The sequence below is a fragment of the Magallana gigas genome, chromosome 7 (assembly GCF_963853765.1).
Source record: "Magallana gigas chromosome 7, xbMagGiga1.1, whole genome shotgun sequence".
Classification (NCBI taxonomy): domain Eukaryota; kingdom Metazoa; phylum Mollusca; class Bivalvia; order Ostreida; family Ostreidae; genus Magallana; species Magallana gigas.
Genome location: NC_088859.1, coordinates 47,944,016 through 47,970,897, shown reverse-complemented (window position 1 = coordinate 47,970,897; position 26,882 = coordinate 47,944,016). Strand labels below are relative to the sequence as shown.

Genomic DNA, 26,882 nt, shown 5'->3' with positions numbered 1-26,882 from the left:
ATTGCACGTCAATCAGGAGAATTTAACTGGCAGGTCAATCTCAGGTGTTTAAAAAAGGTGATTTTGTCATACCAGGATCACAATTCCAACTGCAAGGTGAAGAAATAACAACATGTGTTTTTGGCTGATAGTGTAACCTCAAATGCCTGACGTATTCACCATTCACTGAGGAAATCTGTATAATGACAGCTCATAGAGGAATTATAAGGTGTGTTATTGACTTAGCCAGCATTACCGACATGGAGTAGATATGAGGAGAATTTGATGGCTTGATAAGAGAGATATTACTACTCGGTGATAGTAGTACACCTACAAACACGTGTTCCTCTGGTGTAAAGTACACAGATTCTTTCTACAAGTCTGATCCTGTGATCTTAAAACCGATTAATATATACCAAGATTGTTTATCCTTTACTTGGCTTATACAGACTTATATTTAAAAAACATTACAAGGATCATTTACCGTGTTTAGACCTGACGTTCCACCTATCTGGTTACCTTGTTTATGAAAAGGAAGGAATATGAAAGGAGCTGTGTAGTGCTGTGTTAGTGCCCTGTGTGTTCACTGCAGCTCAGTAGAGCACATGTCACTGAGTCAGTCACTGCTGCTCACCCCGGGGCCACTGGGAGGCTGCTGACCTTACCCCTGATTGGTACTGGAGCCAACAGCTGACCAGGCAGTCACCTCCATGTGATCATTAGCCACAGGTTTATGCACATCTTCTATCTCCTCAGGAAATCCTGGAGGAAGTTTTTCTGATCTCAACACAGCAGGAGTCTTAACATGATGCAAAATTGTTCAGGGTAGGTAGATATTTATAAGTGTAATTCAGACTGCCTGTATTTCTTGTAAACAGCCCTAGGGTAGGACTGCAGGGGTGAGAAGACTTGTATGCTAAATATTCCTTTGTGTGCTATAAATTCATTGGACATTGATCCACCCTGTCTGAACAAAGAGGTACAGGTATACTCAGTCTACCTGACTATTTATCAGTCTCCAGCACAGGGCTGCCTCTGATTCTCTGACCTTCTTTGTTTAGGGGAAACATGGATGAGTGATTTTTAAACCCAGGATATTACTACACATTGTAGGAAGGGCACGTTTGAATTTCTTTTGTCATCATGGAAGCAGGATGAACATGTTTCTTCCTGTTATGTGCCTCTTTGTGTCAGAAGATTATTTTAAAAAAACACATAGGACCTACTCGTATGAGGATGTATTTTGATTCAGGTTAAGTGGAGTGTGGTTGATAATATTGTGTGGTTGTTTCTTTATTCAGAATGGAGTGTTCTACAGGAGACACGTGCTTTGTGAAGCGAGAGGTAGTGAGCGTCACGGGAGCTGTACAGCTAGACTCCAGGGACATCCCCACCGCTCAAAACAATGCCTTCAGGCTACCACCCTCCTCCTGTAAAAAATGTCTCAAGGAGAGAACTGGCAAAAACAATAAGTGGAAACAAAGACAATTACGTAAACAAACCAAAGCAAACAGCCCTATAGTGATTCAGCTAAAAGACACTCTAAAGGCAGCTTTAAAACAGAAACAGCGGACCCTGGCAGATACCTTGCTCAAGTCCAAACAGCGTGAGGAGTCAGAGGACTGCAAGCTCAGTAACAGTGATGTTAGTGTTGTGTCCGACGAAGAAATCGCCAGTAGCAAGGAAATCAAAACGAAAAAAGACGTTAAAAATTTAAGTGCCTTAATCTCAGTAATTGAGAAGACTCACAGAAAAGATAAAAAGTTTCATGTAGGATCTAACAATCTTGCAAGAAATACTCGAACGAAAAGTTCTAAATTTGTGGCAGATTATGTTTTAAACAATGCCACTTACTCTTTAGAAAATACTGACCAGGTCAGTAGTAAACCTAGAAGTATTGCTGAGTGTGAGAATGTGGAAGTCATCTGTAATGACTTGAATGAAAGTGATAAAGGATCATACATGGAAGACACAGAGAGTGATACTGTGTCCACTATCTCAAGCTCTGAGTCTCAGTGTGAGTCTGATGCTTCAAACTCACAGCCAGAAACTATGGAGACAGAGATGACCCCTGAGGAATTGGAGAGGCTGGCCCAGTTCACCACTGGCTGCCCACTGATTCGCTATGATTGCCCGCCTTCGGAGTGCCCCCAGTGCCTGTCTGAGTTCTACTACAACTATCAGTATTACTATGATCAGGGTCTTGCTCAGCCCTTCCAGGCACCCCCAGAAACCAAGGAGCCTCAGGAGGAGAGTCTGGAAAGTGAGGCAGAAGAGGGCGTGGAAGTAATTGAAGAGAGTCAGAGTCAGGTCGAAGATGAAGCCACTGAGGCAGAGATAATTGACACAAACAGCCCCAATGAAAAGTCAGACTCACCAACTAAGCTGAGCAAGAAAGCTTCAACCAAGCAACTGTTGGACATCGGCATCAAGTCCCCTCAGGAGCCGTTCCCGGATGACGTCTATGTTGACTTGACTGATACTGATGTGACTTTTACTGTATATTACCACCACGACCTCACAGAGGATGTGGAAAGTAACTATGCAAGCACACCCACCTTTTTACCCCCTATGGTGCCATATCATATGATGACCCCGTTTACAACGAATCCCTATTTCACCGTGCCATATTGTTACTGGCCCTACATGTATCCTCCCTCATACAGCTTACGGAACTCCATGTACCTACCGGAGGACACAGAGTCCATCCCCAAAACTCACATGATTCCCCCCAAAGAACTGGAGAAATGTAAGTCTGTAATTTCTGTTAGTTAGTGTGACCAGATTGAGGGTGTAATGTGTGTATCCTAGGAAACCTAGGACCCTGGTTGACCCCCTTTATTGTTAATCCCTGGTTCTTTACACAGAATAGAAAGATATACATGTGTTAGAATATCAGGTTCCCAGGTATTTTACACTTAATAGTAGGGGAACTATATGCTCCTTAAAAGTCATGAGCAAAAACTGATAGGTAATCATTAGTGACCAAAAACAATTTTGTTGAGCAGAAAACTTTCCTTTAAAAAAAAGGTATTGATTTGATGTCTAATTCAACTAAACAGTGTATTTTGTTTGTTATTTGTAAAAAATTTTTAGGAAAGAACAATATTTTTTATGCATGCTATTATCAATTACTATTTAGAGTATGAAGGACATCAATTGTGGAATTGTGAATTTTAATGGAAGGAAACTAATATCATTAATTCACTTCAGGTTTTTTTAAGATAGATGCGTAAAAATCTGTTTTAGGAACAAAGAACAGTGTAGCTTAAATTAAGTTTTAATAATATAGTTTAATGGATGTGCCACCTGAGACCTTTAATAACTTTTAACCAAAATAGACGTTTTGAACAGAAGTGTGTCATGTTCGTGCCCTGTCATTTTTTTGACTAGCTATGAATGACTAGTTCTATAAGTATTACAAATCATAACAGAGAGGTAGTAACACATGTTCCCTGTCTGATTCACAACTGAAATAAGAACGATCTCTCATAATGCTGCCTGAAGCAGGTTATGTATGTCTAAAAGTATTATGAAGGGTGCTGATTGTGAAAACCTATTGCTGATGATCTAGCTTAATAGATATTTTGAAAGAGATTTCATGTCTTTTTATGTACAAGGCATTCCTACGATTCTCAGTGTGAGCTATACACCACTCCCTCATTCTGTTCAGAGTTGCTAACCCAATTTTAAAGAAATTCCATCTATTTGTAATGCTGGAGTCAGATAGTGCGTATTATTACAAAAAGTTTCGAATATGACTGTACATGTAATTAAGTTAACGCTCTAGTTCCCCCTGACAAAGAGGAATGTACCCATAAAACCCCACTTTGTTAAACACAGGATAAGGCAGGTAGTTCTCTTCCTCATCTATTATTTACCTATCCTTTCAAATTCTTCACGCCTGACCGTGGTCAATGGATGTTAGAGGGGGATTCAGTTCAACTTCTGTACCTGTTTCTGAGATACAGAATTGCTTGTTGAGACATGTTTTATTAGATTCTGCATAACTCTTACCCAGCATAATTACTTTCACTGCTTCATATTTTAGTACAGTGTATTGGAGTAATCAGTTGCCCTTTTAAGGGTTTAAAATTATATTAAATTTGCCACTGTTTTTAGTTACTGTATACATTGGTCTTCAATCATCTTGAATTCAGTAAAAAAATAAAAAGTTTTAAATTCATATTGTAACACACCAAAAAACATGTGATAAAAATATTTGAAAATGTAGGTTTGGTTGAGTCTGCTTAACAATTTGTAAAGTTACCGGATTAGCTGTTAATCATGATCTGGTGTTTAGGATTCTGAACCAGGAAATCATACCACAGACACATTACTTATCAATCCACAGTTCTGACAGCATTGGTGAGAGAACATGACAACTTCATTAAAATTAACACTTTCTGAAGGAATTTTGAAAACATTTGTTTTTCATTGCCTTTAATTACAGAGTCTCGTCAAAAATGGTTTTATAAATTATTAATCAGACACAATTAATATGAATATGTATTCTAATTAATTGATCATGACTGCAGTCACTGTGCTTATATATGAATAACAATTCAAAATAAATTGACAAGTGTTAGTTTTTGAATTATTGTGATGTGTTAAATGTGACCTCAGTAGAAGATTACTTGATAATCAGCTCTGTAAAATAATGACTATCCAATAATCAAACCACACAAATAGGGGCCCTCTCCCTCGGGCACATATGGTTTATTGTTTTAGGAATGGTGGATGATATTTTGATCCTTTTTTTAAACTTCAAAAGAAGACCCCTTTTGATCTATATTGATACTGATTTTCATCTATGAGATGAATCATTTATTTTACTGTTGTGAACAAATTACCCTGGTATGCTATTTTATCCCCTCCAGCTGTAAAATGAACCATCAGATTGAGCCATTGCAGATCTGTTACATATAAGTATCAGCATGATTAGATAATTATTTGTTTATCCACTGGCCGATTCATGTGCTGGACTATTTCTGTTAGCTCGTCATTCATAAGCTTCCATAAAACATTTTTGATGACATGGTCTCCAAATGTTTGATTTTATTTTTGTTGTTCCAGTCAATTCCACCGCCCCCACAGTTCGACCATGGATCCCAGTCAAGGCAGCAGACAAGTCCAGACCAAGTGGTAGGTTAAAAATCCATTACCATGGTAACCAGTAGTTTCCAAGAATCATTACATGTAGGCAGTCTGTCATTTGATGCAAAAACTTACAAAAATATTTCACCTTGGTACAAGATATATGATACCAAAGTTTCAGGTTTTAGGGTTTTAAAAAAATACCAATGTATTTTTTTTTATTCCACCAAGCATTTAAGTTTTTAAACTGCCTGAGATGACACTAGGCCTAAAGATGTAATAAAATACACCACGGCATTCAGGCACAATCTCCTTATTGTTGTCACTTTATTTATTTATGGTCATAATTATTTTTAGCTCTTTCAATGAAAATATATGCTGTCCCTGGTAGAAGTTCAAAAAGTTAATACAATCTGTAGAGGTGACATCTATTTTATTTTAGAAAATTGTAAAATTCAGAATGCAGGAGTGAATGATTCATTTCAATATTTATGATATTCCTAACTTGAATTAATTAGAAAGTTGAGGCCAATGAGGGATTGGGATGGGTTTATTTTTAGGTGGTTTTTAGACATTTGACCGTTATGCTGACATTCAGTGTCCATTAACCGCGAGGTCTAGAAATATTTCTCTCCTTTGTCACTGGACTGTTGACTGTTTTCATATTGTCATTCAGCCATGATGATTTTATCACCTAGGCTTTGGGAAGCATTAAAATCAATGATCTGATGTTATTATTTCTAGCTTTCAATTTCTGTTATCCATCTGTATCAAATATAATTGAATAAATAGTCAAGAAGAAATTTGTGTGCTCTGTAGGGACGTGTGTGTGTGTGTGGTAGGGAAGTCACCAGGGAGATTGAGTATTGACTGGTCTGACTGGTCACTGAGCGGCCGACCATATTGTGTTCAATTAACCACACTGTCTGTTTCCCTAGCACTTACACACAAAAATGTTTTTCATTAGTACAACCAAAAACAAATAGACCAAATATTGGTTTTTGGTTGCTGCCAATATTTATATGCCTAGGTTTAGGGTAAGTTGGCTTTTGTTTGGAGCAATTTGTTGCATTCAATATGTAAGGTAAACACTGGACTATGAAAGCAGCTATATGAGAAGAAATCAATAAAATTGGTTTAGTGGACGTGTATTTTGAACAGATTTGTGTAATAGACAATAGGGACATTACAGCCTCAACAGTATAAATCAAAACAGAATCAAGTTGTGTAGAATACAGCCCTGTTGATGCTGTCACTATCATTATTCATGTTAACATTAAGTAAAGTCAAAAGAGACATTCTGTCAGCTCTCTGACAGCAAGGGCCACAATACCATTTGCCTTCAAAAATTAATTAATGAAGTCTGCTGCATTTCCAGACAATTTCTAGCATCTCCCATTCTCTGACATGCATTATTTCAGTATTAGATAGCTGAATCATTAGTATTGAATTTATTTCCTCATTTTTGTTGCAGCCATTTTCACGGTGATGTGCTACAATGTGTTGTGTGACAAGTATTGCACACGCCAGATGTATGGCTACTGTCCAACCTGGGCGCTCAACTGGGAATACAGGAAGAAGGGGATCATCGAAGAAATCCGACACGGTGCAGCCGACATAATCAGTCTACAGGTGAGAGAATCAGTTCCTGTCTCTCAAGACATTGTAATCCGCACATTTATCTCAAATTTGTCCTCAGTTTATAGGTGAGAAATCAGCACATATATCTCAGAGTATGTCCTTACTCGACCAGTGAGGATATCATTTCCTGTATCTCAAATATTGTCTTTAGCCAGATTACTGAATTTATGGAGTGAAAAGGCTTAAGGCATAAAAAATCACATGTTTTCAAGAAAATATCGATAAGATCATTGAAATGGGTATATGACATTACAGAGACCGTCCTTTGTACGATGCATGGCGTAGGAGAAAAACCTTGAAGGTCATTTACGTCAGTCAAGCAGGATTGACATCAATTAAAAGTGAATCAAAACTTGCAAGAAAGCAAGAGGAATTGTTTTTATTTTGATAAACTGCAGACGTCAACTTGCAGTTGTACAATTTTCGTCATTGTTTCAAGTGTAGGATGTGGTCTATGTAATAGTACTCTGCGACAAGGATTTTAGGCCACCTTGTAACATATCACATCTTACTATCAGCACTCCTTATAGGACACAGCTCGCCAGTCATTACGTGGGTTCTCCTAAGCTAGAATCAACTCAATTAAGACAAACAGGAAAAGAACACAGCACCTCGCCCTGGGCAAGCTGACACAAGTTGAAAAAAACCAACTTCTTTGTCATCAAATTAAAAAGCTTAAGTGCAGATGATGTGATAAATAGAAACAGATTTATGACCTGATCTTCGCTAAATGTGCTCTATGTTTATTCCCCATCAGATTGTTAAAGTGCACATTAAGATGTTCCTGGATAGAGAGACAGGTTAGAGAGGTGTGTTTACGGAGATGTTCCGATACACCTGACACCCATCTCAGTGTGTCCCATGTACTCCCTGTCTGTTTCGGAGCACCTGTCCACCTAAGTACTCCATGTCTGGTTTTAGAGCACCTGTCCCCCTACAGTCATTTCACGGTGACCCACAAGTTAACACTTTTTGTTAGATGTGTTGTGACTTCTATTCTGATGAAGCAGGGAAATGTCACAACACAGATAGGAAGCAGACGACATAGATCTTCCCTGTGGTTACCACTGATCAATATCCAATCACCCAGTCTATAATTAACAGTGGTAACATCTCGTTAACAAATCACTTCAATGAAAATTAGACACTTGTCAATTGAACAATTGTCCCTTACATCTTCTCAATTAGTCGTCATTTATCACTCCAAAATGTGAAGTGATGTGTGTTTGATGGTACAAAAAAACATACAAAAAGTGCCTAACTCTGGTTCTTTGGATCATCACACACAGCAATCGATCAATGCAGATCAAAATCTTAATTTTATGTTTTAATATCTGATATACTATGATCTTAAAATAAAAAATCCTTAGTATGACCAAAACATAAAGTGCTTCTTTGAGTTAATCAAGTGATGTCATTTCAGGAAGTAGAGACGGATCAGTTCCATAACTTCTTCCTCCCCGAACTCCAGAGAGACGGCTATGATGGAATCTTCTCGGCTAAATCCCGCGCCAGGACAATGACAGAAGCAGACAGAAAACATGTGGATGGATGTGCAATATTCTTCAAGACCAGCAAGTATGTGACAGAGTTCATTATAGTGATGTTTGTCTGGTGATTTCTGTGTGGATCATACAGACAAGGTGTGAAGATTCTCACACAGGTTTCTATCTCAACACATTTGCATATTAAGCCTATTAGAAGCATTGTAATCAGAGAGGATTCTTTTTTATCTTCTTATGTCACATGTGTGATAGTGCAGAAAAATGAGCATGACAGATTGGCTGTACAGGGTGTGCCCTTCAAAAACAGGCAGCTGAGACCTACATTTATCTGCACTCATTATTTTAAATGTTAATTACATCCCTGATGTGAAATTACAATTAATGTGCCACCCAATTAGAATTTGTAATCTGCATATTGCATGAACTCAGTTTCTTATGGAAGTCTAGAATATCCAGAAAAGGGAAGTTTTTACTCATTAAGGAAATATTGGAATTGTCATTCATTATATTGACCTTTAGCAGAATTGAGATCGTAAACATTATCTCCACAGAGTAGCAATATCTCCTTATTGAATTGAATAGGTCAGGCAATAAGGGGGACAGATTTATTTTCTGATTGAATAAAAACTCTTGAACTCCTGGCAGAAATCTTTTCCAAATGTTAGACCTACATTTGATACCATGTCTCTCAAGTGTTCAGAATAAAAAACCATGTAGTCGGGCAGTCGCCGCCTCTGTTGATGCACAGTGTGGAACTAATCACCCGGTCTCCAACAGAAGACAGTATCTTATTACTTCCTTCATAAATCAAAGGGACACTCAAAATAATCTCTGCATTATGTGTTTTTGTAAAGGTCAATATGTATTTGTATAATATTGTGAAAAATTTTGTGTTTTCATTTTAAAAAATTTTCTTGGTAATTAAACTTAAAAGTAAATAAAAAGTATAACAATGTCAATTAAAGATACATGTATTTTGTAAATTCTCATAGGGAAGTTAGAAATGTGGCAAGGCTTCTTCATGAAGCATTAAACAGATTTGTAAGACATGGTTACAATATGTCCTTAAATAGAAACTCTGTCACTGCAAAAACTGAACATATTTATCATTCCCATTTCAAATACATATTCAGAGAATTGACCTATTCCTGTAGCTGTGCTTTATGATGTGATGGAGAGTTGTTAATGCTTGAGAGACAATGGATGTGTACATCCCAGCTTGTTTCCTCTTCAGCGAAGACTTGTTGCACATTTTGATGTCATCATTTGTAAAGCATTTCCTTCTCCATGTAACATGTAGACAGCTGATCTCCTGCCCGCTGACCCCGGGATACTCTATTTATACGTCGACCATTAATCTGTCAAAGCATTCAAAACTTCACCACAAACCTCAGAATAAAAGATTTTTGCACCCCAAGACCTCTTCCACATTTAAGCTCAGATGGTTTCTTTGACTTAAAAGATAGATCACATATATAGGTAAACTGTTTAGTGACATTATGTAAAGTTTATTTCTTATTTTACTATAGGTTCAACTTAGTGAAAGAGGATTGTGTTGAGTTCAATCAGCTGGCCATGGCTAATGCTGAGGGCTCAGACGACATGCTGAACAGAGTCATGACAAAGGACAACATAGGGTTAGCAGCCATGTTAGAAACCAAAGAGGGAGCTTACGACAGTGGTTGGTATCTTTGACTTATTGTCCCATCAATGAATTCACAAAATTAAATACATGTGTCAATGATATAGATGATTCATTTATGTGCCATGAGCTGTATATCTTCAGTACTAACCCCTTTCCCCCCTTTGTTTTGTAACAGCGAGTTCCTTGAGTGAGGCCCAGGTGAAGCAGCCCCTGGTAGTGGCGACCGCCCACATCCACTGGGACCCTGAGTTCTCGGACGTGAAACTGATCCAGACCATGATGTTGATGTGGCGCCTGAAGCAGGTGATGGAGGAAAACTTCACCAGCACTGCCTCAGGGGCGGTGGACGTCAACTCCATCCCCCTCATCCTGTGTGGAGACCTCAACTCACTGCCTGAATCAGGTCTGTAGCTCTTTGTGTACTTCGTGCTCACTCAAACTTTTTATGTTACACGCCCCTAATATCTACCAGAAAGTTGTGTACTCGGTGTTATCTGTTCTGAAAGTTGTCGCAGATTTTGACAGTCTATGTGGAGATCTGTTTAATTATTTATTATCGCAATTATAAACTTGATAAGTAGTGGGGGAAATGGTGTGATTATTTACATTTAATTTACATGAAGTGCATAAGTCTCATGTTTTAAAAGATTAATTAAGAAAGAATAAGGAAATGTTAATCCAGTCCAGATATTTTCTTTCTTAATTTTTTTTGTTAGAGGTAAGGAGTGTGACTTTTTTTGAAACAATCTTCCTGTTAGAGTAATTTTCAGAATACCGGTAGCTATCAGATGTTAAGTTTTGTTACAAATCGATGGAATCTCATTGCCATGCCCTCCCCTCTTAACCTTTTCCCCATAGACCAGGTTGAGACTGTGATAGATCACTGTGCTGTTGCTGGTAGAAACATTGTGTTGTACTTATCTATTTACACCTGCATCTAATAGTACTTCTGATTCTGGGAATTATGTTGTGGTCTCTTAAACGACAAAGTTAGAGTTTAAAGACAAACAAATCAACAAGAAATTTCAATCCCATTGCAGTGAAGAACATGGGAATGATTAGTTAGAGTGCATGTTAGGCTTTGTTAAGTTTTATAACTTTACAAAATAACTATATAATCCATCATTTGTGAGTTTCGACAACTTGATCAGTCTTTGATGAATGCTTGACTGCGGGTTATGACCTTGGTGTGGAAGTACACCTGTTACTGGTAAGAGGTCTGACTGATTGGGTAATGGGCCCCGTGCCGTCAGGGGCACAGGTCAGCACCCCGTGATGTCGAATGTGGTTATTGGCTGTAGGAGGGAGCCTTGATGGATCAGCATGTGCTGGTTTATACTGTGTTTGACCTTTTACTCTAACTTATTATGATCTATTAACTGCGCATCTCATACACAGACAATAAAGCTCTGCACTTTAGTCTCTTATTACACAGGTACAAGGGCAGGAGTTTGGAGGATACTCTTCTTGACAGATTCATAAGTCTTAGCTCCCCCCACTCCCCCCCCCCCCCCCCCCAAAAAAAAAAAAAACACTCAAGAAACACATACACACAAACTCTTACACAGTCACTTTTATCAGTATTTTATGAATCCTGTAATCATGGAGATTCTCTCTGAATATGGTATCTGTAAGAAAGTTGTATCAGTACTATTTGAATTAATGAATTAATCAAACAGTCATGGAGATTCTCCCTGATTTGGATGCCTAGAGTTTTGATATTCTGTATGTCGGACAGCTCTGGTTGGGATGACCACCTTCAAGGACATAGTGACATATCAGTTTGCGCTGTGTAACTGATTGTACATCAGTGAGCGGTAATATTCCAGTGATCAGCATGTTGCTTTTTCATGTTTACCAGAAACCAGAAAAGCTTATGTGTTGACAAAGATGTCAACATTTTGTGGCGACGTCCCATGTCTCAGAGCCGTGTTTTACACCTTGTGTTGTGAAGTTTATCTGTTGTTGGCATTTATACCAATGTTTCAGTCTTTCTTTTTATTGTAGGTGTTGTAGAATATCTTCTCTCAGGAAAAGTAGCTCGCACACACACCGACTTCAAAGACATAGGTTACGAAGATGCCCTGCAGAAAATCCACGCATCCAATGACAAGGATTCTTTTTGTCACGACTTCAGATTGAACACAGCCTACGAAAAAGACATCATGCCATTTACTAATTATACGTAGGTGTCTGATTGACATGAATGCTATTTAACAGCTTTAACAGCATTACCACAAATCTAAAATATGTAAAGTGCATTCATGGGACAAAATTTTTTTATTTTGTTTTTAAGCTTAAATTGACATTAGATATTATACATTTGTAATGTGAAGATACTACTATGTGGTTTTGTTTACAGGTATGACTTCAAGGGAATCATTGACTACATCTTTTATTCCAAAGATCACATGAATCTGATCGGTATGTTAGGGCCACTGGAGGAGGAGTGGTTCAGACAGAACAAGGTGTTGGGATGCCCCCACCCCCACGTCCCCTCAGACCATTTCCCGCTCCTGGTGGAGTTTGAGATGCCAGCTAGGAGCCTCCCTGGGAGCCAGGGGACTCCTCCCCTAGTTCAGTACAGATAGTGCCCCCCTCATTGTAACTTCAAAGGGGCACCTCGGTAGTGCAATGAAATTAATGTGATCTTTTGAATTCTTTGCAATGAATGATGTTTTTAAAAGGCCTTTCAGAACTGTATCAGGGATACTTTGTTTCTTATTTTTATACGACCTTCTACATGTTGATTCCCAGGCAGTTGTCATAGTCTTTACAATATCATTTCATAATTACTGACCAGTGTCGGTAATGACTTCTATTTTTTTTTCTGTCATGACAACTTTTGTAGCATGTGCATTTATTGTGGTTATAAATAAAGTGTATTAAAATTGCTTATTAAGTAATTTGTGCATTATAATTTCATATTATAAAATTGTTTTTATACTTGATGTAAATAGGCACTTTCTTTTTATATAAGTCATGCATTGCAAAGAATATGAACAAAATCAAGGGGAGGCCACCCTTGTTGTACAATGGTTTGCTGTCCCTCGAATCAAGACCAGGATTATGCGTAGTTCTGCCTTCTGGTTGTCAGATTTTAATCTTTACAAATCATTGTGCTGTGATGAATGATTATTTCCTTTGTTTGTATTGACATGCATTAAAACAGCTATTATTTCCTCTCTGTTATGGGCTACTGTACAGACTTGTTTTGAAGGCTTTATGTAGGCTGCATGATTTTTTTTAATGCTTAGTAATGTTAGACAAAGAATGAAATAACTTATAATATAACTGAAATATAAAGAGACCAAAAATACTCAACACGCCAGACCAAAAGGGAAACAACTGTACCTCAGGTTCTGCTTCTCTTTCTTTCCTTTGTTTTTAAGCTAATGGAACAGAATTTAGAAAGTACATACTGGTGTATATATTTTTTGTAAAAGATAAGTGAAAAAAAATAATACTTTTTTCTGATTTTTTTAAATAAAGGTCTGGAATTAGATTTTTATTATTGTATGTAAGATGTACATTTTTGATAGGTATAATGTAAAGTAGGTTTTATAAGTTATGCTTGTGTGTATGGTATTTATTTGTGTGTATTGATTGGCCTGCGGCAGTGGCCAGTAAAGTACAATGTTTGATACCATGATCTCAGTCATTCTTAACCGTGCATCACTTGGCAATATACATATCTACCCATCACCATTGTAACCAGAATTTTCTCTGTTCAAACAAAAAATTAAATACTAGGAGTTTTTGATTTTAAATTGTATTTCAAACATTTGTATTTTGTAGCAAACCGACAAAAAATAAAAACAAGATGTATTAGATCTATTGTAATATTGCTATGTTACATGAAATGCATATGATATATTTTGTTTTGTCTGTCATAGCAGATCAGGCAGCTTTTTTACACAGAAATAATTGAGGTCAGGGTGTAAGCGAGTAAGACGATGACCGATTTTGTTTTATTTCTGGCATGGTAAAGGTGAGGAAACATTCCTGTTGTTCTGTTGTAAACATTGTGTCCACTATATTATATGATGTGTTATAGACTCTTTTTATGAAGTACCAGACTTGGCGAAAAGACTGCTCATAATCTTTTTAAAACTTAGTTAAACTTTTTATATATTTCAAAGTCAAGATCTAGAGAATTAAATTGATTTATTATATTTACAAAATTTATACATTCAAGTGATTTATTTTCTTTAAATAAACCTTTTCGTTTTTTGTTAAAAAAAATATTTAAAAACTATACCATACCCTTTTCAATTGATGTCTGACAGTTAATACTGAAGACTTGAAATAAAATCTAATTAGACACATATTAAATTGTGAATTTTTGTCAAAAAATTTAAGAAAATACTTTGTCATTAAATGCTGCCTTTTAAATATTGAATACGCCAAAACTCAAGAATGCTAGCTAGATCTTGACTTTTAAATTGGAATACCAGAAAAAAATGATGCATATCCTTAATTTTACTTTGAGATCAAAGGACAGCCTCAGTGTAATGAATGATTTAGAAATGACCCAACAGTTGTTGATCAAGGCTGGTAGAGAGTCTCTGTGTACAAGGGGTATTATAAACTAGTGCTTCACATACTCTGTAAAGATAGGGAGGTGCATTTCAACAAGATCTGACATCGTTCTCTGTACATATATCGGTCAGTGCTGGCTAGATTGTGTTAGAGTTTCCTTTTTTAACTTTTTTTTGGTGGAGTTTGTCTATTGTTTGTCTACAGAAAATCTCACAGGAATACAAATAAAAAATATATACAAATTACCATTGTTACGTTTCTCTTTGATTTAAGATTTTCTTATGTGATATTACAATCTGATAAAAATCAGATCCTCATTGCTCCTGTTTGTACGATGTGTTGCCATATCATATAAATGGGAGCAGCAAGAATCTGATTTTAAGGTGGAATATTTACATTCCAAATATTTTTGCATGTTAAGTGTGTGAAAAGACACTGCAGTTATAAGACTGTAACACACACAGGGTACTCGAAGGTTAAAATGACTAGTTTTATTATGACGTCACAAACGTTGAACGCTGTAAAATGCAACGTCACAAGTGAGAATCAAAGTTCACGTGTGTGTCTGTTACAGTGGCTCTTCCATTAATTTGAACTTACCCTTAGGATAATACAGAAGTTTTGACGTGTAAATCACATTTGCAGACAAGGCAAGAAGTTAAAAAAATGTAATTATAAGCATTGAATCATTAGCGCGCGTTACTCAATTTGTATGCACACATCGCTGCAGTTATGAGACTATATCTTTCAAAAAAAAATAACACATCTGGAAAAGTGGCTCTATAGAACCCTGCGAGAAAAAAAACCCAAATCATTTATTACATCATATAAATTTGGAGGTCATACTGTGAAATCAATATATTTCGGGGAATTGGTGGGTACCTCTCGTCCACGAATTATTAAATTAGGGTTATAAAGTCATATTTACTTTTATAGGAATAAGAGAATACACGAAATTACGTCCCCACGAACCTGTAAAATTTAAGCAATCCACAAAAATGGGCCCCCACAAATTTTATTGATTCCACAGTATCTGTAATAAAGGATAGATGAGGTTACGTCACAATGAAAATATAAGAGTTATCTCCTTGTAATCGCCAACCTTACCTTGAAAACATTAAGTGTCCTCGACACCCAGTGACTTTTACTTTTCATGACAGTACATAACATGTCAATTCCACCTATGGTATTGTGAAGCTTTATATCATATTGCATCTTATCATTAAAAGATTCTGCGACTTCAACATGTCCTAATAATTATTTATACACATGAATTAAAATCCCTATCTTATCACTAAAACTGGTCTATTGTATGTACCACAATATGGGTACAGCTTCGACCTACTGACCTGCAGGTTCTTAGTTCAAATACAGAAAAGGCTTTTGTTTCTTTAAATGTTAGCAATATACCGGTAATTTCAAAAGTTGATTTGTTCCCCCAATTTGAACGCATACTAAGGTTTCATATCCCTAAAGATTATGAATTTTCAAGCAGTTAGTATGCGAAACTTTTTCCAAAGGTGTTGAAGACCCTTAAGTCAAGTTCATACCAGCTACCGTACTCTACCAACATGGATGTAGAGGGAGGTCTGTTAGACTGTAAACATACATTTCTCTTAGTTAAACCTTCTACAAGAAAAAAGAACAAACTATAAAACACACTCTTTTCCTTTTTATTGTGCATTTTTAAACAGACAGCAAATGTTCTCATATTATTTTGCAAATGTCTTAACAATTATTTAATACACATGAATTAAAATCACTGTCTTATCATTGAAATTAAGTAAAGTGTCACAAAATATACAGAGAGGAATCTAAACGAGACAAGGATATTACCTAACCCTCACCAATCTTTGATTCTGAAGAAAATTGTTTTAATTGTTTTAGTTGTTTAAATTGTTTTAAAAGTTTAGTATAACCCATTAGTACCGGTAGTACTAAAATATTCTATAAAAAAAATCAAAACTAGAATTTTTACCTCAGAGAAAATCTCTTACGAATCATAAATACAAAATATATCTTAGATAGAGCACACAGGGGCTAAGCCCGTTTAAACATTTATTTCAATGTAACATAAATAAAGATTTATTTATGGTTACATTGAAATAAATGTTAAAACGGGCTTGGCCCCTCTGATACAGCATTATAGTGAGTGAAAAATGCAGCTACATTACAACATCCTAGTGAAATAAGGCAATCGAATCATTAGAAGTTTACATCCACTGCTGTAGTTCTCTGTTAAAACTAACAGATTCAAACAACGATTCAAGCTGATCAAGGAAGATAATTGGCAACATCTTAGTGAATTATGAATGCTAATAGGAATGTACAAAAAAAATGACATCATTCATAACAACATGAAATCAACAACAGCAATCATGAACAATCACACAAGCACAGACATTTCAACTAAATTAATACTCAGTAATGACTAAACATGATCATAAAATTGATAGCACTCATATATACCGCAAGTTCTCAATTCCACTAATAAATATCTTCTCCATTTCACTTCACTATCTCCGACACCATGCGTACTCAATAACTGGTACATGTATTGGTATATCCTCACAGTACAATGAAAATATTACTGTAACAACTCAATAGGTACATCAAATGATATGTCACATATTTCTTGTTCATAAATTATATAAGTCACCTTATTGGAACAATATCATATCTTAATTTTCCTATGCACACGCAGTGTATAGAATAATTTAGGACTGCATGATGTTTATACTCATGAAATCACATACCTGATAACGCATGAATCAGGATCATTCTATAACTTGATTATCCCCACTTTTTTAAACATGGAAAGACTGTCCAAAGTTAATTCCACATTTAAAATCGCTTCAAATTAAAAACATGTGAAGAAAGGCAATAAAATTTAAACAAATTTGGTAAACAGTTGATTTGTATTAATTAATGGTGAATACAAATACTGTGAGATTTTAAGTTTCATGTGTTCTATTGATCATAGAGACAATCCAATTAAGTTTTTGATTTATTAGTATATCCACTTAATAATTTGTAATTCTAGAGATTAAGACATCTTATTTTAATTGTAAAACCTGATATCAAACTCAGAAAGAATATAAATACTGACATTTTTGCGAGGTTCGCGACAGCCTCGTCGTCATCACAAATATTACTGGCCACAAACCAGTCCTTGTCGTATAGTTGTTAAAACAACATGGGTCTGTACAAGACTTGGTCACGAACATTAGTCGTCGCTAACCAGTTTATCGGAAGTTAATCGCGAAATAAAGTCGCCGCGAATAAAATTGGTTTAAAGTACTGAAAATAGGGGCGAGGTTTGTGGGGTTTTTTCATTTGACAATTTCTACTTAACTTATACACTAAGGTAATGTAAAACATGGAATTCACTTGGGACAGCCTAATACATGTATATAGATTATTTCACTACTTCAAAAAAAGAGTTACATCTAATGCAAAGAGAAACAGTAATTTAATATATAAACATTATGCAGTGTTTAACCAGCATTATGCAAAAATCTAAAAAGAGGTCATCAAGATGATGTATACAACACTTGAACCAAAATGTCTGGAGTATATAAGAAACTGTCAAAAATAGTGTTCTTCTTGAACAAAAAAGTATTTTAAAAATGTAAAACCGGTGTATAAAGCGAGATTCTGACCTTCTACATAAAGAAATGTTATATACATGCATGTCAATACACTTATACAAAAAAAGAATATTAAAATAAAATAAATCAATAAATATTACAATAACGTAAATATGTCAGAGAGATAAAAAAAAAATTATGTTCAGATCTATTATTAATTTTAAGGTAAAGAGAACAATTTAAGTCTGGTCACTTGGTGGTACAGTAAAACTAATTTATTACGAACACGGGTATAGCAAATTTTCGGATATAGCAAAGTTTTTTTGAGTCACCTGCAAAATTTTTAACAAATCTTTGCAAAATTTTACGGTTATAATGAATTCAAATACAACGAATTTACAGATATAGCGAACTGATTTTGAGTCCTGCAGAGTGAATAATAACGAATTTAACACTTTTATAACGAAATCCGTTACAGTTTAAAAAAAGTTTGCACTACCATTTAGTTTGAATTAATTTATTTTCATATAAATTTTTCAACTCACAATCCGATTATTAAAGGTATGAAAGAAACATATTTTTATTCTAAGCCTCAATTAGCAAAAATTAAAGTCTGGTGAAAGAAAACATGTATATAGTAAATTCGCAATAGTTATTATTACGAATTCGTTATACAGATATAACGAAGTAAATCCATTGGTCCCTAGGACTTCGCTATAACAGAGTTTTACTGTACCATCTATACCAGCATTATGATTTTCTCAAATTCAAGCATCGTCATCTATTCAAAATTTAACCACCTTTTATATATCATTGAGCATCAATTACTGTTATGTAAGGAAAAAATTGCTTGGTACCACCTATAAATTAAAGTTATAATTATTGTTAAAGAATTAACTGATTTTAAAGTCATCTTTAGCCAATTTTGAGTACATATAACACCTCCTCTTTCGTGACAAGAACACTATATGCCTTCTGTATCAGCTTTCTATCTTAATAGTTATGAAATTACTATCACATACTGTTTGAAAAAGCAATTTCACCACAAATAATCAACTTCACACACAGCTAAAAGTACAAAAAAACACCAAAAATACTAAACACCCCAAACAGGTTTCTGGCACATTTTCAATGTATTTATGTATAATGTAATTACTGAATTCCCCTGAATAATGAGAGATTGGATACTTTACACTACTTTACTCCATATCATAACTCAATATACACAACATACACACATTAATGAATTTTCAAATTACAGGAAGAATGGATACCATCTTCCAATCTTAAGGAGGTATGGGACGCATCTATATTGTGTAGTATTTTCTTTATTATAAACGATGAAATTAACAGTACTGTAATTTTATACATTTTTTCTGACAATTTTATTTCTAATGAGTTACACAATAGGTTAAGAGTCAACTACTTCTGAGTTTGAAACTTCTTGGGGATTTTAATCTCTTTAAAAAAAATTCAATGCATTTTATGGTCATATAATGTACAATTTTAAACTTTTAAAATGGTAATTTATTTGCTAATGATTTACTTTCATCCACATTTATATCTCAAGTTGTCCCATACCACCTTAAAATAATTTGTTTTCTATACATTCAATATCCTAATCATGCCTAGGTTGCCCTACACTTCTATAAAAAAAGGAGAAAATGAAGCTGAGGTGGCGAGGGAATGGATAGGCAGGGACGCCCAGTCATGTTTGGGCTAGTGGCACCACAATGACAATGAGCACTAGGACGCCACACTGAGAGCACTACAGACGATGGAGGTGGGCGGGGTCAGACTTCTAGGATCTCCTGCTGATCAGCTAGGGACAGGACCCCTGGTCCCCCCTCCGTGGGGTTTAGTATACTGTCCTCTATATCGTCTTGTATGTCGTCAAATCTACAAAAATCATTGTTAGTAAACCCATCAGTGTTTAGCATCAAATCTACAAAAATCAATATCAGTGCATCACATGATCATCCGATATCAGTATTTATGCCTTTAAAAATCAACACCAAATCACATCAAAACCAGCACTATCTCACACAATCTACAAAATTTAACATCAATAGATCATTTTTGATAGTTCGAATATTATTTCATAATAAAATCAATGTTTGCATATTGTTGAAGTATCATAAAATAAACCAGGCAAAAATCGGTACATCATAAACCCTACTAGGATCAAAATGTGTATTCATCTTGTATTCCTTTTTCATCAATACCCATGCAGTGATATCAAAGCCCTCATGATTTTGTAGACATTTTCATAAAATACAAGCATTTTCTTATCTACATGATTTCAAACTACATGAATTAGATATATATTAAGCAAATATGAACTTCTCAATTTAAGCATTAACTCTTTCAACAAATCAAGATTATTACAATGGGTGTTTTTTTTTATCATTAGGTGATATTTTGTTGCCTAATACTAGTACCAGCAATGTGTATTTAACATCAATATTATCTATCTATTTTCTTCATATATGTATTTAAAGGACTATATTTAGAATGGTTAAATAATTGCCCAAAAGTTAAACCCATTTCTAAAGTATCATATAAAAAATCAAATCTTCATAAATCATTGTACAGTGAACACCTATCACTTTAATCTTGATTTAAATCTATATTTTGCATTTAGAAGTACAGAGCGCAGGTCTGCTAAAGTACGATTTTAACTACTGTTTTTGGTCGTGTAATACACATCATACTAAAAAATAGTACTTGAGCAAGCCTGCGCTCGATATTTCCCCATCGAAACACCATCGGAAAACACCCATATTTTGCTACAACATATCAATTTACTTAAATAAGACAATCTTCATGACATCATTTCTACTTTATGATGTCACTGTGGTGATAACCTTTTACACACCTATTTTCAATATGACTTCAACCTTACTTTTTGGGGGCAAAATATGCATAATACCACATATAGTCATTAGCTGCTATATCTATATCAAGAGGGTTAACTCTTGAGGATAGTAAGATTTTTTATGCATAAGTAAAGCTATTCTTGTACATGTATTTTCTATACCTAAATGAATAATATTATTTCATTGAAAGCTTTTGGTAAATGCATGTGTTTTCATCTTGGGGAGTAACTCCAAGACTCCAAAACTTACCAGGTACCTGGTGATTAAAACATTCATCCTGAGTAAGAGAAATAACCACATCGTGATTCTGAGCTTGTTTCTGCCCATTTCAAATGAAGCTGGATGTTCAACAAGTTATCCATTAAATATAACTTAAAATCATAAAAAGCTATTTTGGGCCATAAACTATCATTTATATGTAAAGAAAAAAACTAAATATCTTAGCTTTAAAATTGGAATTTTTTCCAATATCTTCATACAAAGTTGCTTGTCTCCAGCATCTTCACTAGCCAAGGGTTGTCGGTCCACTCCGCTTCAGGGGAACAGAGTGGACCGAAATCCCTTGGCTAGCGAAGATGTGTCTCCAGGAGATTAATACTGTCCAAAAATGACCTCGCCATTGAGCCCTCTTAACAATAGATTTATAAAAATGTATTAACTGAAGCTCTGCATTTGTTTTTGCTTTTAGCTCATGGTTCATACCAACACTCGGGGCCTTAGCCACCGAGACTCAATCATGCAAACCTCTGTTGTCTAGCATCAGCAGTCAGATATTCAAAGGTCATCAATTAACAAATCTTGTTTAAAGCAATTATATCTGTCAAATACAGAATGTTCCAATGCAAAATCACAAAAGAAATTTGAATTATTGGACTGGTATACTGACACACCAAAACACCCAGGTATCTATCTACGTCTGTACAACACTGAGCCTACCTGTATCTCCTTTCATTAGGTATGCAAATGTAGAGAAAATATTCAGGTGTTCATTTGTTTTGTTTTTATTGAACTGGGCTTACATTTGAGTTATTTATGAAAAGTTACTGTCAATGATGATATACATGTCTTATAAACAGACGAGTTTCTTTGATTGGTGATTTCTTAACCTGTTACACTATCATTTGCATAATCATAAGTTATAGGTACAGACAGTATTTGATTGCTTATATAATGCTGTGTATTATGACAAAGACAAATAATGAGATTAATATTGATAAACAGAAACGAACAGTAAATCTCTGCATTAACCTATGGTAATTTATCCTCTGGCAGAGTTTTCATCTCTTCTACTAACTGCATTAGCATGCATTAAGAGTCATTTGGGAATCAGCTTAAAACACAGATCAAAGAGACAAATCAAAATGTCTGCTGACCATTAAGAAATTACCATATATTCTATATAAATTTTAAAAACACCTGGTGAAAAATTATCAAAGTTACTATTACTGTTGATTTCAATGAGCGGGCCACTCCCTGCCACAGTATCTATAGTAACAGTAGATAGTACAGTGTATTTCCTGATTAGAACAGTAAGTAAAGGACACTCACCTGTCATATGTTGCATTGTGGGATACTTTTTCTAATGACTGTTCTTCATTGTAACATGACTTCAGTCCATAAAATAAACTACTGAATATAAGCATAACTCCTGAAATGAACAACAATAAATGTAAATATCATTAATTACAAATGCAATGTACATCTAACTGAATGAAGAACATTAATGGACTTTTTTAATCAACTGGCAATGAAAATACATTTAAAAATGAGTTTTGTAAAATTAATTGGCAATGAAAATATATTAATGGGTTTTTTTTCCTTCATTGGCAAAAAAAGTTTAAGCTCTCAGACCAAAAACGGAATAGTAACACATCAACTTAAAGAAATGCTGAAATTGACATAAAATGCAGGAACAAAAAACAAAATTATAAAGCGCATTCTTTTATATAATATGAACTGACTAAGGGAATTCTGTCAAAATATTGATCTGTCCTGATACATGTAACAATGTTAGCTATGTACCTGACAATTTGTACAGATATGTAAGATAATTCCGATTTTCATGTACACTCGATTACATCCAATGAAGATGCCCCCCTCCCACCACGATGATTCACTCTTTACAGCGAGTCATTCCCATTTCTGAAAGGGTCTGTCTGTGGGATAATTGGGGTATCACTGAATCTACATTTATCTACCTGACAAGACTTCACTGAGTACGTACCTGATATGATGCCCATCCAAACAGTGTGAGGCTGAATAAAACAAGGTATAGAAAAGCAGAAGTACAGGATGCCCTTCTTCCAGTTGTCTATCCACAGCACCGCATCCCACAGCCTCTGACACAGGGAGGTCGAGTCGTCGTTCCTACCATGGAGAAACTGAGTGTAGGTCAGTGACGATAAAATGGGGGGAAACATAAAGACAGGGTTTATCTACAGTAGGTCATAACCACTGAAGCATCAGTCTCGTTGTTTATAACAAACACAGACCAGACCCATTCACGGGTCGACTTTTCTACCTACACATATATACTGCCGGTATATGACAAATAATTATCAAACTTTAGGTCAAACCTTACCCCACACAGACTAGGACACACATGTTGATGGCAAACACAGATTCCAAGAAAGTCAATAGGATAGCTACAACTCTGAAATTATCAAAAATACATGATTTATTATATTGGGTTATCTTTGCGATGATCTAATTTTCTCAATTGTATTGTTTGCTATAAAATACTCTTTCCTTTGCAAAAAATGACTGATGCAAAAAAAAAGTTACACATTTTCCCCAATTTTACTTATTTGTGACACACAATAAAAATGGATGCATGGTGTTTATTCCCACTATAATTTAATTTCTTCTAATCTGTTGTAACATACATGTCAAAACAATCATTTTAATCTATTTTCTTCCAGGAAATAATACAAGACTATTGACAGGAGCATTCTTGAATAATAATCATTATACTTAAATCTATATGAAACATTTGGTACAAAAATAATAAATTATGATTACAAATAATAGCATTGCAAATGGATATTGATATTTAAAATAGTATTAAATAGAGATGACTCACATCATATAAAATCCTAGATAATGCCCATAGTAAGCTGCCTCCACTCCTATACCCCACAGACCTAATAAAAGAAACATTTAAAACTCACAAACTTAGGAACTGGCAAAGTTCTACAAACCAACACAAAGAATCAGTTAAAAGAACCAAGTGTCATGCTTTAAATCCTACCAGTAACACATGATTAACACTTTATTTTCTGTCACAAAGTATATGTCACATATTGTGCTAAATAAAGTTGTTAGAATGAGTAGCATTGCAACATTAGACAAGGCAACACCTACGGACAGATTTTCTGTTTCAAATCCAATTATAAAACTTGAATGAGCTCCATTTTATAACTTAGTCTCATGCAGTATACTAAGGGTGTGTATTACCAGTACAAAGTATACTGTTAGTCTGGAATCAATGTGAGCCATGGTCCCCGAGACTAAAGTTCCAAATATATGTAGCTTTGATTTATTTGATCAAGCCATATTTTAAGGTTTCTTTTTTTTTTTTTTTTTTTTTTTAAACTTGTTTATGGACCATGGTGACATAAAATTTCTATTATCTGTTCTTCTAATGCAACAAACCTGGCATTCACAGAGTGTTATATAGAGAGAATTCTGACTGCAGAATGAATTTAACCATTTAAAGCAAAAACGTGTGTGACACACACAAAATTAGACCTTTATATTACTTTAAAAAATAAAATGCTTTCTTTGTTGCATCATATGGGTATAACATAGAAGGAAGAATATAGAAAGGAAAAATACTCTACTACAAAATTTTCAAACATTGTTGAAATACAGATATACTGGTATGTACAAACATGTATAAACAATTATTATAATCAATGTGAGAAAAAATATTATAAATGTAGAACTCATCATTGAATTTTTTTTCATAAAAAATTATCATTGATTAATTGATACTTAAAAATTGATACATACATAAATTTCAGAGAATATTTACAGAACAGCTTTCAGAAAGAACAAAATAAGGCATTGAAATCTTTCTCCTCCTTGTCATAAATAAGAGTCATTCGTGTAACCCTGGTAATGTTTTTCTTTGTTAACAACATCATTCAGAAGAATTTGGTGACCTTGAGAATAAAGCATTGCCCCTCAGTACAGGTCGTAAACAACATAAACAAAGCATCTCCAAGCTTCCATATTCTCTATTGGAACACCGCAAAGCATTAAACATGCTCTTGGCCTTGGAATATTTTCTTTATAAATAAGGAAGGGTTTGTTTTAAAAACCAGGGACTTGATTCTACACATAGAACTTTAGAAATGCTTTTCTTTCAAGATTACTATACCCTTCCCAGACTGCTTTTAAAAGAATTACTGAAATAAAAAATCCTTAAAAAACACAATCAAGCTACAATCAGTGTGTTGGTGGTAAATTAACAATAAAAGATTCAACCTCCATGATGCTTTAAAAAGCTCCAACTCCACCAAGATCATGTGATGATCAAGTAATGTATGATTTGTGTACTGTACAACAATTAGAATAGTTCACCAATTTAATCACTGTACATGTATATAATATCATCCTTATATATAGGCACAATTTAAAAGTATGGTGTGAGGGATTTACATGTTATGATGTGGGAGGAAGCCACAGTACTGAACCAAAAGAAAATTCATGTGCATGTCTGAAAGGAAGATGTTAAAACAAGCTTGTGCTAATACTCTTTCTAACCTGACTCTTGCTCTAAATGTCAGATGACAAAATTCTTGAGAGTGAAATACATGAAATGGCTAAACTAATTTGTAAAGTTTCTGCATACAATGTACATGACGATGATGTACTTACATAGATAACATTGTTACATGCAATAAGGAGCCAACTCATTTTGTGACTTGAGTTAGATATTATGTAATGGGAATAAAAAATTAAATTCTATTGATCAGTGCCTTCTAAACATTTCAATTTAATCAATAAGGTTGTATAAGTCACACTGATTCGGATAATGAGCAAGCAGTTTACTGGTTCATCCCAACCAATTTTAGTATATGATTATTGGAATCATTCTAATGAAAGAATTTACTGTTACTTTTTATTTTATTTCACTTCATCAGAAAATATTAATCTGAGGGCCCCCCTCCCTCTAAAGTTGAACCAGTGGGGTGGGGGGGGGGGGGGTATACAAATAGTTGTAGATATAATTCTACATTACCCTGTTTCATGATTATCATTATTAAGGTAACATAAAAAACCTAAATGTAGATAAACTCTGATTTTGATGTTGATTTCACAAAACTTTTCTGCTCATTTGATGGCAATATTCCCAGCCGCAGAGGTCACTTGGAATATCCAGGATTTAAATGGCATTATAAGAGGTCGATCTTTTTGCCTTGAACTAATCCACTGTTTATTATACATTCATTCCCATTTTTAACAATAGGAAAATGAAATGAAACAAAGCAATGCCAGTATGCGATAAAATATTGAAACTTTCTACAGTCTACTGAATATGATAGAAGCACTTTATTTCACAGGCATATTATCAAACAAAAGCCTATTGAATATCTTTAAGCCTAACACCCAACTCGTTATTAATCTTGAAAGTTCCGCTTTATAAACCAAACTTTTCTTTGTTTCATATAGTTAGATCTAATATCTTACGACTGAATACACATGCAATCGGGAAAATGAAAGTGTTCTAAAAATAGCTCATGGAAATGGCGTGATCATCAAGTCTGAATCGCACCACGTTGCTATGCAATAGATTGTAGTCTATCCTTACCTAGTGCTGTAATCAGTCCAAAAAACCTACAAAATCCTATATAAATATTCCATAACATAAATGTACATCTTCTGTCGCATCCCATAATAAAAGACGATAAATTACTTTATGAACCATCCAGTTTACAAGACCTCGACGTGCTTTTCTGGCCAATAACAGAACACCGGAAGTACTTTTTATCTAATT

General features: G+C 34.9%; 2 protein-coding genes across 2 annotated transcripts; one reads left to right on the top strand and one right to left on the bottom strand.

Moving 5' to 3' along the window:
• Nucleotides 1-639: 639 nt before the first annotated feature.
• Nucleotides 640-13,018, top strand: LOC105348954 (uncharacterized). Its single transcript, XM_011458578.4, has 9 exons — nt 640-804; nt 1,281-2,728; nt 5,056-5,124; nt 6,551-6,708; nt 8,141-8,295; nt 9,752-9,903; nt 10,043-10,270; nt 11,875-12,052; nt 12,230-13,018. The coding sequence occupies exons 1-9, from the start codon at nt 785-787 to the stop codon at nt 12,456-12,458; spliced, it is 2,637 nt and encodes an 878-aa protein (XP_011456880.2). The 5' UTR covers nt 640-784; the 3' UTR covers nt 12,459-13,018.
• Nucleotides 13,019-16,066: 3,048 nt separating this feature from the next.
• Nucleotides 16,067-26,858, bottom strand: LOC105348952 (uncharacterized). The gene is made up of 6 exons (XM_011458576.4): nt 26,697-26,858; nt 23,961-24,021; nt 23,460-23,531; nt 23,103-23,245; nt 22,427-22,526; nt 16,067-19,898 (listed from the first exon to the last, which is right to left on the bottom strand). The coding sequence occupies exons 1-6, from the start codon at nt 26,779-26,781 to the stop codon at nt 19,793-19,795; spliced, it is 567 nt and encodes a 188-aa protein (XP_011456878.1). The 5' UTR covers nt 26,782-26,858; the 3' UTR covers nt 16,067-19,792.
• Nucleotides 26,859-26,882: the final 24 nt, after the last annotated feature.